This window comes from Tachysurus vachellii, chromosome 22 (genome assembly GCF_030014155.1).
Source record: "Tachysurus vachellii isolate PV-2020 chromosome 22, HZAU_Pvac_v1, whole genome shotgun sequence".
In the NCBI taxonomy this organism is placed as follows: domain Eukaryota; kingdom Metazoa; phylum Chordata; class Actinopteri; order Siluriformes; family Bagridae; genus Tachysurus; species Tachysurus vachellii.
The window spans coordinates 6,280,245-6,293,452 of NC_083481.1; the positions used below are offsets into that span (position 1 = coordinate 6,280,245).

General features: G+C 40.0%; 1 protein-coding gene across 3 annotated transcripts in view; it reads right to left on the reverse strand.

The window, feature by feature from the left end:
• Positions 1-482: 482 nt before the first annotated feature.
• dag1 (dystroglycan 1) overlaps positions 483-13,208 on the reverse strand; it is a 29,532-nt gene continuing 16,806 nt past the window's right edge. For all 3 annotated transcript variants that reach the window (XM_060858200.1, XM_060858201.1, XM_060858202.1), the window contains exons 2-3: positions 11,670-12,232; positions 483-5,720 (exon numbers count right to left, since the gene is read on the reverse strand). In XM_060858200.1, coding sequence (XP_060714183.1) covers positions 3,453-5,720; positions 11,670-11,999 — 2,598 coding nt within the window. In that variant the 5' untranslated portion in view covers positions 12,000-12,232 and the 3' untranslated portion in view covers positions 483-3,452. The remainder of the gene's footprint in view (positions 5,721-11,669; positions 12,233-13,208) is intronic.

The window sequence follows — 13,208 nt, forward strand, 5'->3', positions numbered from 1 at the left end:
ACCTTTGGGATGAACTCTCGCACTGACTGCACTCCAGACCTCCAACCACATCACCAGTATCTGATCTCGCTGAATGAACACAAATCACAACAGCCAAGTGGGAATCCTAGCTGGAATAATGGAGGTTATTATAAAAGCAGGTAGACTGGGAGAATGAGATGTTCAAAATGTACATATGGGTTTGATGATATTTTGTCCACAAACATGTTTTGGGAGGTGTGAATATGAGAAACTCCACAAAGACTGTAGCCTGGAACCACACACACATGTATGACTTTACACTACTGTGTAAAAGTATATAATAGCACCAATATGGGGATCTAGTTGTTATGAAAGATTCCCTGAAAGTGATCAGAAGTTTTAAAACCATCTAAAAAGCACTACAGGGTTTTCACGTCCATGACGGATTACATTTTGATGATGAGTAAAGGTTGATGTCTTCCTGATGAGTAAAGGTTACAAACAGCAATGAGGACACAGTATTTGGTAAGAACAATTTTAATACCAGAATCCAACATACAGTGTCCGGTGACAAGTGAAATCAATGCTATTAAACACAGAAAGAAAATAAGTCATCTCTGTACTCAGGCATTTATTAAACCCACTTGTCTTTAATTAGAAGATGTAGTAATGACGCAGAAGGCTTGACAAAGTGTGAGCGATGTCCCTGATTTTTGTTTTTAACTCTATCAATTATTGTCGGCGCACACACACACACAAAATTAAAATCAGGCCAAAAATAAGTATTACAGCAGAGAACTCTGGCTTACGCAACACACCTGGGGAACATTTAAAGTAAATAAATACACAGCTACTTATCTTGGATACACCACACTATGCGTTTAAATTAAAAGCTGTAAAAGATGTACTTTTAGAATGTCCATCAGTAATTGTACTGTAATCTCATCTGATGTAGGTTTGTATTTTTCCTTTTGCCATTTTAAGCTAAAAAGAAGAGAATTTCATATACATTCAGGAGCTCTGATTTTATACAGAAAGAAAAAAAAAACAAAAACAATTGCTGACATAAGGACAATATGAAGGTCAGAAATTATGATTGACAATATGGTTATAACGCTGTTCAGACTGATGGAATTACACCGTTTGTAGCATCCTTTAAATGATGCATAGAATAAAGTAATGAATGAGTATTATGGAAATCACTCTGAAATATAAAAGACAATTCTCAGTGATGGTCACTTCACATTTGTATCTTTGGTTTTTTTTTTTCCATCAATCATCTAAAAGCTTTAAACCAGTTTTATGTTAAGAATTAAACCATGCAAAAAAGCCCACCACAATACACACGTTTCTGATCAAACGTTTAAAAGGTTATTGGATTAAATAGCATTTTCCTGTAGGTGTCGAAAGTGTACTAAACTCATAAATGTGTTCAAATCTCTTAAATATGAACGGATTATAAATAAATTGCAATCAGTTCTAATTAATCAAATCGGTTATAAAAGCAAACGTGGAAATGAGAAAAAAAAAAAATCCCATAGTTCAGTAGGTCATGCTGGTAAATCTTAAGCATAAAGAACACATTGATCAGCTGATGTGCTTAAATGCTCAGTCACAAAATGCAGAAACAAACTGAAAGCATATGGAAGCACATGATGTTAACATGAAAAGAATAACAGCAATAAAAATAAAATCAGGCTACATATCTATACAATCAAGAGGTTTTTATATGTAAATCTATACCGTCCTGCGACATCTAAAAAGATGGTTACAAAATCTAATACATATTGTTCTTAATAAAACTGCCTGTATCAAAAACATTAAAAAATTAGATGTATATATTCTGATGATGAAGTTAATAAAGAAAAAAGTATTTTTTCCTGGGTTGTGTGAATCTCTACAGATATTTTAGTAATTTGATGATATACTTACCCCTTGTACAGAACAAACCTCAAGATACTTATTTTTCCCTGCCATATTAAAACATACACACTTCTGGTCTATAAATACAGTTATATCCACAGGACTATTTACAGAAGACACTTGCTGCATTGCTGCCAAGGCAAAAACAACCGACATTCTACTGCAATCATTGTGTAATCGTGGTTACATTTAATAAATGATGCCATTGTTTAGAGAATGATTCTTTATTAAAATATTCAGTCTTTATTTTCAGTTATTTTGAGTCAAGGCATACACTCGATAATCATTATTTAAAATTTAAAAAAAAAAAAAAAAAAAAAAAGATTAAAAAAAAAAGAAACCATGAAACAGGATCAAATCATTTGAAAAATGAAGCTAGACTGCAAGTCTTCCAAATCATTTAATCAAAACCATGTCAGCACTAAATGGGGAAAGGAGTAGCGAATGCCTGCTGTGACATGTAGGTATTCCAACTCTACCCATTTAGGGTTCCTTGAAAGGACAGCAGCTACATCATGCCATGTCTCCTTACTATAAACTGAAACGGACATAAAACCCAGTAATGCCAGAATTGCGAGCAATTAAAAAAAAAAAAAAAAAAAAAAAAAAAAAGGAAAGAAAGAAAGACAGAAAAGAAAAAGATCAAAATTAGAATGGCACAATATTTCCATGTCTAGGTCTGGCATGAATCTCTATAGGGACAGAAACACATCCTCAAACATTTATCCAGAACATCCACAGCATAACTCGTTTCCATTACGTAGGGATACGAAAAGTTTTTTTTTTAGTGTTGTTTGACACGCACAAACAAAAAGAAAAACATAGAAAAAGAATTAAAAAAAATAAAATAAAATTATAATAATAATAAATCTATCAACCCTCAAATTTACAGTGGATTAAACAAAAGGTTTCTATCCCTCTGAAGGTTTTTGGCTACCTCTTATTATGCTCATCTTTACTAGACATGTGAATAAGGGTAAAAACAGTACAATTAATGTTAAAAGGCAAACCTTATTGAATCAAACAAGCCCATAATTGTCTGCACAACTGTACCTCTAGGTCAAGTTTTTTTCCTTAATTGTAGAATGTCACTATGAAACACTTGCACCAGCAGTCACTTTTTCTTGTCTTTATGCATTATTCAAAGAGTTCAGAAGATAAAAAGAGTGCTGTTAGGCAAGTAGTTTGATTTTAAAATAAGTCAAAAAGAAATACAAATGATAAAACAAACAAACAAAAAAAAGCCCATCTAGACACAAAAGCGCTAGGATCGGAGGGTACATTTTCCAACTGGTCAGCAGTAGCCATACAGCCAGAGGCTGAGGTTGTTGGCACCGTCTTTGAGGATTATATAATTATACCCCCACCATCACCACTCCAATGGGGTGAGAGAGAGAGAGAGAAAAGAAAAAAAAAAAAAAAAGTCCAGTTTTATCAAAATCATCCCAACCTGCCCGATCCAATGTCTCATATTTGTAATGCCCCTCCGATTTCCAAAAATGCAGAGACAACACTGGTTTGGAACTGCACATGTTCCCTGTCCTCCACACCGGAGGGATCTATAAACATTAGGGTGGCACATATGGAGGTGGTGATCTGTATGGGGTCATATTCTTAGGGCGGGACCCTTTACCTTCCATGGGAACAGAGAAAGGGGGTGGAGGCTGGTAAGGAGGTGCATTGGGGTCGTCATCTTGTAGGCCTGAATACTCTCCCAAAATGTCTTGGTTCAGAGGTGTGGTCTCTGGACTCGCCATATTGGGATACTCAGGAGGTGGGAGAGGAGGTTTTTCCTCTTGAAGAATTAGAGGCATGCTAGAAGATGGAGGTGGCTTAGAGTCATCAAGTTCATCTGCAAAAATGATGGGAACTCCTTTTTTAATGAAGGTTGCTTGGTCTTCAATGGTGAGTTTCCCCTTGCGCTTCTTGCGATAGCAAATCATAGCAATGATGCCTGCAATCAACAGGATCGCTGCAACCACCACAGCCGGTATGACTGTGTGGAGATATACATCGTCGTTGCTCTGTCGACCTGCTCCAACAGCTGGTGTAACAGCAGGTGGAATGGGTTCTGGGATCTCAGCTGGTGGAACAAACATGTAGTTGCGGCAGCTACCTGTTCCTTTGATAGTGATGTTAATGGGTCTGAAGTCTGGCTCCATGGCATTGTGGAATATCGACGAAGGTTTGCCTTCTGCATCGGAGATCCTTCGACTCATGGCCTGAATTTGCTCCTTGGGGCATGGGCTTTGTTGGAGGCTGCTGTTGGTCCATTCGATTACAATGGATCCCTTAGTAATATTTTTCAGTGTAATTGAACTAGAATTGCGATCACCAAATGAATAGGCCACTTTCTTGACAAGAAGGATCTTCTTATGGATATCGTTGGTAACCGAACGAGGATCCCCTTGGAATCGAGCAGCAAACAGGACTGGGGGCTTAACATTATTTCCAAAACGACTGACACGGACCTCAAAGGCATCTGTTGTGTAAAGACCACCTTTGTCAGCTGCCTGCATAAAGTATTCGTGTTTGCCCTCATGCTGCCAGTCTGGTAATCCATAAAGCAACTGGCTAGTGCTGTTGAACTGAATCCAGGAGTCTTCTCCAACAACATCAGCATTCTTCCTCAGAGTTAATCTTAACTTGTCTGTTGTTCCATCCTCTCGGTCAAAGAATGTGTCAGATGGGATTTTCACCTCAAAGTATGTACCAATGTATGACTTAACTTGATCAATTGGGTTGCGCAGCTCTGGTCTCGTATTGCCATCGTGTAAAGCCGAGGAGGTGGTACTGCGTGGTGGCTTGGCTGTGGTTGTCTTCGGTTCCTTCGGGACTGGGGTGGTCTTGGGCTTCTTGGGCCTTCTTGTTGGTTTCTTGGTGGTTGGTGTTGGTGGTGTTACAGAAGGTCCAACATACACTGGCCTAGTCATGGTAGGCTGGATTGGAATAGTGCTGGTAGTATCCATAATTTTTGTGGGCTGAGGGGGTCCTATTGTGGGAGTATGAGCAATTGGATCTCTGGTGCGAATAGTAGTAGTAGGTTTCATAGGCAGTGGTACAGGGGCCCACACAGGTGGTGATGAGCTGCCGGAAGTTGGTTCAATTACCCGGGATGTAGGTGTGGGCACAATGCGGCTCGGTGGTGCAGTGTATGTTGTCGGAGGAAGCAAAGATGGCACAGGGGTGGGGGTATTAAGCTGTCGCCGTACCCGTTTAGGTACATGTGGCTTTTTGTTAGCAATGTACCATCCCACCACTGGATATCCCAAATGTCCTGACATTGTCCCTTCCTTTGCTGGAACTTGAACACTGCTGATGTTGGGAATGTTGCTTTGATCCAGGGCACAGCCAAGTTTCCAGGACAATAAAGCACCATTTTCTACAACTTTTTTGGCATTTCCTGGCCCAGCCATAAACGCAGACATATCAAATAAGCGATTGTTAACAACGGGCAAAACCTTCATATGTTGAAGCCCTACTCCCGAGAATTTTTTCATGCTGGACAAAAGTTCAACTCTCTGTTTGGAGCTCATCTTAGTGAGGTCTGCATCCAAAATTACTGTAAGAACAGTAACAGGCTCTTCATTGCCACAGACAAAATGCTGAGAATCGCTGTTAGTTAACTGAATTGCTAACTCTGTGTCAGCATGTTCCTCTGGATGAACCTCAATGGAAAATACATCTGGACTCTGGGACACATGGTTTGCATTAGCAATAGACACAGATATATAGTGGACACCCTTGTCTACCTCCAAAGGAAGTCCTTGAAGGGTGCTATTCACTGGTTCCCAATGCAACCATGATGGTAGTGCATCTTTGCCTGCCTCTGCAATCTGAAAGGGGAAAAAAAAAACCTATTACAAAACCAAGTCATTATTTATTGTAGTACACCAAAATTTCCATCATACTTAAATACCTAAACACCTGAAAAAGCTAGGACACAGATGTCGTAAGTGTGCTGTTGGGATATTAAAACAAAACCTTCCAGTTCACATTTCAACTAAAGTATGCAAAAACAACAGTTAAAACTGTTGTAACAATAACAGACTCTGGCTTGAAAACATACAATAATTGTTGCTTTCGATAATGCGATGAATAGGCTGTGGTAAAGTATAAGCAATGCACTGGTTAATTTTAACATCTGCAATGACCTATTGTTCGAATCATAGCCTGGTGTACTGGACTTTACACAACTAACTATAAATTGAGTCAGAAATGTACGGTGAAAAGTGACAAAATTAAACAAACAAATATATCTCCTGCAATATTTAGAAAATATTCTAAAGATGAAGCTCCCGAGACAGATTATTAGTGCTCTAGACTGTAGGACCTATGGTTTTAACAGCTGGGCTTTTTATTTCCGATGTCATCCAGCGACCACCTATTTGTTTACATAGAAAGAGATCAATAATTCAGGAGGAATTCCAATTACAACTAATCTATAACATGGCTGATGACTTGTGGGCTCAAAACGTTAACACTGCAGCAGACAAAAAGGTCAATGAGGACAGAACTGTTCCAGTCTAAACATGTATAAGAATATGAATAGCTATTAATTATTCCATTTTACACAACTTAGCTATTGCATTCTTAAATGTGAGAATTTGGAAAGTGCACATTTATTTTCTAAAATAACAGTGTTGTGTGCAGTATCAGACTCACAAACCATAGCTTAATACTAATAGTAATACTAATACTTTACATAAAAAATTTTAATAAACAATTAAACAAATATGTTATGATTTTCATCAAATGAAATGATATATATATATATATATATATATATATATATATATATATATATATATATATATATATATATATATATATATATATATATAAAATCCATCCCTCTCTCCATCCCTCCGTTTTTCCTTCACAAAGCACTGGTCGCAATTTGCTGAGGTCTAAAGCCCCTTTTCCACCAAAAAGAACCGAGTGCTGGTTCAGAGTTAGCACTGGTGCTGGTTCAAAGTTGGTTCCACTGGTGAACCGTCTAAGAACCGGTTTGCCTTTCCACCGGCTAGAGAGCCATCACACAGAGCAGAGTCTGACGTCACTGTATACGTGTCACGTATACTTCACGTATCCCGGCAACGTTAGCGCAGCAGCGGCAAACACAAACACATCAACAATGGCGGATGTTGCTTTACTGTTAATGCTCATGGCTTTGCAAACCTACATTGACATCCAAACGCGGCGAATCCAACGTGTACATGCAGCTCCATGTAATTTGTATAAACTGAGGTTGTAATTGAGAAAGTACATAACGTTATTTTATCATTAACACAGAAAAAAAAGTTAGCCTTAGCATGTAGCTACCTACTATCGTGTGCTGATAATGTATCACATTGCGGTAAAGTAAAAGTGTATTAAACATTAGTATACTTAAGGTACATTATCAAATACGCTAACAGTAGCCCCCCCCACAGCCCCTGACGGAAGCGGTTCTTAAGTCTAGACCAGCAACGTTTTGGTGCTACTCAAGAACCACTTTTCCTGGTTCAGAGCCGGTGCTTTGGCTGTCGAAAAAGAAAGAACTGGTTCTAAATTAGGCTCTGGCTCCGAACCAGCACTCAAACTGCCTCGGTGGAAAAGGGGCATAAGAGGAATAAAACATTTTAGGGAATGTGGGTTTGTGAAAAATAGGAACTAATAAAAGGTCATGGTGTTAACAGCGGATGTGGCCCGACACCCAGCAATTAATCACCTCATCACAGGTTATTTCCTACAACAGCATGCCCCAACCATTAATTATTAAACACTGGATGTATTGAAGTGTTGAAGTATTGATAATGTTGTTGTCTATTTTAACAGTATTTGGACTGGACAAGATTCACATTACAGTACTAAGCATCTGTATCAATAATACAAAAACACACAAGTTGCATACATGTTTTTCAAAGTTTGGGAATTGCCCTCTCGTAAATCCAAAATATCTGCAACAAAACCGCTGCAACAACCACCAACATTTAGTCTACCACTAGTTTCCAAGCTGATGACTCATGAAAGTCATGAGAGAAAGAGAGACAGAGAGACACACAAAGAGAGAGAATAGAAGCTAGAATAGAAGCACAGCAAAAGTAAATAACATCTGGGTTCATTGCTTACAGGTTCTCGCTTTCGTATTATAGTGGCAAAGATTTGAGGAACTGGGGACACTTGAGAGGAAGGGAGCATGCACACTAAAAAAAAAAAAAACTAAAATTAGAAGACAAGTCTGTGATCTCCTGAGATGCCTCTATATCTTAATCAAGTGAAAACTGTGGAAGAGAATACTCATGTTGCCCTGACATGAAGGAATTAAAAAGGAATGAAATGAAAACTCAGCCATCAAAGATGAATAAAAGGGTCTATTGTCAGCATGCACGTGTGGGGGAGCCCACAGGAAAAAAAAAAATATACAGGGCTTCATTGTTATGGTGGGAAGACAGCTGAAAAGATAAGATTCATAGTTTTGAAGGAGTAGGCTATGGCATGTCTTTGAGATATGAGGTTGAAATGGAGCCTGTGAAGACACAGGGAATTGGCAGAGAGGATTCTTTTCAGTGGAAAATTTTAGGAGGCGGAACCCTTTCGTTCGGCTGAATGGATGTTTTAAAGGAACCAGATCTCGAGTCTACATTTTATTGTTAAACATTTGCTCACTGTCATGTAAAAATTTGCCTATGTATAAAAATAGATTCTCAGATTCTCAGAGTAGGCAACACAGCTACACATCATTCGGAGTAGGAGATTTATTTCTGGTACAAATAAAATAAATAACCCAAAGGTCAAAAATCTACTTTATTGGTCAATTAAAACGTCCCCAAATTCTATGTCGCAACAGTCACTGAGAAAGCAATAAAGCGCAGAGAGAAATGACATTTATATTCACAGATAAAATATTAAATTAGTAATTCTCTCCTTGCTAAATTTAGGATTTAAAATTGATATTAATATTAAATTATAAATTAAGATCCTCAGGGCAAAGATGTCAGCTTGTTCTTTCAAGTTGCAAAACAGCCAGTTTAAAGCAAGCAGTGTAAGAGAAAAGAAGGCATGCGGTCACATAAAACGCAGGTTAGGGGGTGGAAGTGAACTCCTACGATCACCTAGTGCAGCTTTAACACGGCCTACGAGAGGTGAAACGTAAAGATTTTGTAGATCATTTCCCGAAAACTATTTAGAAGAAAATGCAGCAAGTGAACCGAACTTTTTAATCTGTAAACTCTCAGCAGTGCACTCTTGTGGACATGAAAAATACTGGAGCAAATGAACTGGCAGCCTCGCATACAAACTGTGACGTATTTTCCTCTCCCCTTGCCATTTCTGTGCAAGACTAAAAGGCTGTGTGTGAATTAACTCTGTTCTAAAAATGACTATTCAGGGTTACTGAAATGTTTCGCAAAGGCCACTGGTAAATGACTAAATGTTACTCTTCCATTCAACAGGACACCGCAAAAACGCTGGTTGCTATGCAAAGGGAATCGCAACAAAAACACAAGGCAGAACCCCTTAATACAACTGGTCTGACTTGGCAAGATTTGTATTTAACCATAAACATGAAATGAGTCGCATTTCCAAGGCTATTTTTATTTTATTTATTATTATTTATTTATTTTTCTTAATGCAGGCTGCTGGAATACAAAGCTTTCTGCTACTGCACAGCCAAGGCTAATTAGATTTCAGTGCCAGTCTTTGTGTGGAAAAAAGGAGGGGCTGGGGAACGTAGAAGGATCCTGGTGTCGCAGGCGAATACGAAAGCGATTGAAAGAGGTTGGGAGAGGAAAGAAATGCAAGAGATTCACAGAACATTTCGAACCATGTTGAGGCCAGCAAAAAAAAAAAAAAACAACAAAAGCATCTGTCACTATTCATCATAACCCATGAGACTGAGGCACTTGTCAATGCGCTGGTATTCTGCTGGTTTTTATTCATGATAACTACAAAAAAACACAAAACAGGTTACTTCGCTATTATTCCTAGTGTTTCTAGGCTCTGTTCCGCTCAGTCGAGGTATTTATTCCGATCCAGTCCTCTGCAGCTCAACACACTTGAGACAGGAAATCAATCAGGTGCATTAGAGACTGGAACAGCTCACTACGCCATTTGTGAATCTTCCAAGTTTTGAACATTTTATGCTCAGGAACAAGCAAGTCTTGGCATTAACAGCTATACACTTTATATACTATAAAAGGGGGGGGGGGCAACTTATAAATCCATTAGCTAGCCTACTAGGCAAGTAAAAGGTAAAAGTAAAGTGTGCTGCCCGGTCCCAACTGGAAGAAACTGATTACACTTCAAACCGATAAGGTGTCAATCTTCTCTTGATACCTTTAAAAATAAAGACTTCTTCACTTTCACCATGGATATGATTGTGCTTGCAGCCCCGACAGGAGCACCATGGTTCACACAGACTTGCGTATCTTATGTACATTTTTAAGATTTAAAATCACTGGGTGTTCACTAGATGGCGCTTCAGAGTCTAAACATCTCTGTTCGTTTGCAATGTCGGTGTGCGATGTTTAGCGACGTTAAACTATACGATAACGTACATGAGGAATAACAGCAGATGGGGACACTTTGCTAAACTGATTCCAATATTTAAACTTGTATTGGATCATGACACTTCTGAAGCCACAAGCAACACACCAAATAACCACAGGAGCTACTATGGCAATCTTGCATAAGTATAGTTAACAGCAACAATAAATCGGCTTTATGGTAACTGGAAGAAGCAGAGAGAGAGAGTCGTATAACGGCTAGGCACTAAAAATATAATAAAACAAATAAATAGCCTGGACACAGACTGGTAGGTTACCCAACCCTGATAAATATCCAAATGGCTTTTTCTAGCTTTCGTCTTTAAAATGTGAACAATATGGTTACCCAGGAGTTCTGTTTAGCACCGTGTCCATTTCGGTGAGGTAAGATCGTAGAGACAAATCGGTTAAGGTGGAATACTGAAAGCAACAGCTGTACACCATACAAAATGTTGCGTCGTAGCTTTCTTGGGTGCAGCTGTCAGAGGAGATTTCTCCAAATGTGCACAAAGGGGCTTGAGGTTTCAAACTTTAAAAATGCTCGACAGGCACAAATTATCCTATGAATATAGGATTACACGGCATCCATGGGAAAGTCTCTGAACATTTATGTGGCATAGGGAAACACGGTGACAAGCTATGTGGTGGGGGGGGTCACACTTTTATAGCAACGGACATGGACACAGGAGAGAGAGGAGGGAAAAGAAGAAAGAAAAAAAAAGCCCATCCCCTGTTGGGTGGCTGCTAAGCAGGATATGCATATTTAATGTCAGGGTGTAATGACCTCTGACTGCTGAGGGCACAACATTAATACACAGCCATATCTAGCGAGACTATAGACAGCCATATCTAGTTCTGATTATAGGATTTATTTTAAATGAAAAAGAACAGCATGTCCTCTCTCCAGCCTAAACAGCACTTGCACATGGTACATGAGCTATATAAAGTTGGTATTACCAACACTGATCAGCATGCAGGTTGCGTGCATCCTCTGACTTCTGTGAGAGCACAGGGCCTTAATGTGTGATGCACTCATGGGGTTTATAAGTTGTGTTCTGTTATTAGAGCTACTGCTGCCTTTTATGGGTCGCTACTCAGAAGGGAAGCATGGAATACGTTTCGAGAAGCGACGCTAGAGGCAATGTCACTTCTCCCGCTGACTAAGTTTACTGGCTAAACAACGAATACAAATGAATCATTTATGCAAAAAAATGTGGAATGGCTGATGAAAGGCAGCAGATAAATTATCTGGCTCACCGTAACTGTGCTCCCAGAATCTCTGGCTTTTGTGGGGATCTTCATCTGGAACATCCTTCCTACTACCGCAGAGGAATCGTGAAAGCCACTTGGTTGCTCCGCTGCCGACACTACTGCTCTCGCCTCCTGGAGGTCAGAGAGCACTGCTGAGTGCATGGAGGCCTCCAGCTGTGCCATGTCCCCCAACACCTCCAAGGTTCCCTGGGGTGATGAAGCCTGAGCTTCTGCCAGCAGCATGACTGTCAGCAAGAGCAGCGCTATAGTCCTGCTCCCCAGCCTCAGCATGCGCCAGCAGTCTGCATCCCAGAACCTGCTCAGTTTATTGCGCATACTTGCTTTTGTTGTCTCGCTCTGGCACAAAGAAGAATGTCCAGTTGAGGGGGCAGCATGCACACCCCCTAGTGAGGCCCAAAGAACGGATCCTTTTCTTGTTTTTTCAGAAGCGCCCCCAGCTCCCAGGCAAGCCTCTTCTTTTGTTCTCACTGCTTTCTCTCTTCCCTTGCCTTTTGTCAGAATCTCTTCAGTACTCCAGAAATCCCATTGTTAGAGGTTGCCTCTGAGACCTGGTGAAAGAGAAGAGAATTCATTAGCGTGCATTTCAATACCAAAGGAGACACGGTGATGTCTAGTTAAGGAATTTAAAGCAAGGACAAAATAATGCCCCACAACACACGCCCACACACACACACACACACGTATGACCGATTCTTGATTCCCTTCACTTTACTTTCCTTACTTTCCACACATGCACACAGTGTTCACACAGGTGGAAAAGTCTAATCTTATTAACATTCACAGCTTTCTCTGTCCTGGCTCGGCAAACTCGCTCAGCCATTACCAAACATGTTCCTGAAAAGCACTCTGCACCAAGCAGTCTGTGAAGAGAAATGCGTTAAGACAGGGGGGTCAGTCCACTGACCAACTGACTGAAGCGTTTCTGTCGAGGAGGCAGGAATAAATGCATTGTTTTTCCCTCATTGTTTCATAGGGAGGCACAGACAGAACAGTGACCTCTGGGGGTTTATTATTCATACTGGTCCTTTCAAGTAAAGCTCACAGAGAGGAGTGCTCGGAAGGAAGGCAGTGGGCAGCAGGGTTTATGCGTTTGAAGAGTGGGATGCTGTTCCAAACAATACAGATGATTTCCCCAGAGGCCCTCCTCTCAGTGCCACTCTGGCCAGGATTCAGACTATGAGTAGAGAGGCGGTAGAAGAGCTGGCTCTCATGCCCTGAGTTATCTGGGCCCCAGTGAGAACAGACCGGTTTCTTTAGTAAACTCGTAAAAACAACAACGGCCTTTGTACAGTAAACTTTCCTCTTGATAGCCTGTAGTGCCTTTCCTCAATGCCTGACCGTTCGAACCAAGACAAAAAAAAAAAAAAGTGTGTCTGTTTTTGAAGTCTGGTTCATGTTAGCCAGCCACCAGACACGTGCACTGTGGAATCAAAGAGATATAAACAGTAGAGAGAATGAGGAGGAAAAAAAGATTCACTACTGGGAATCTGTGCTGAACAACATAAGTGTTTTTCAGGATAGGAA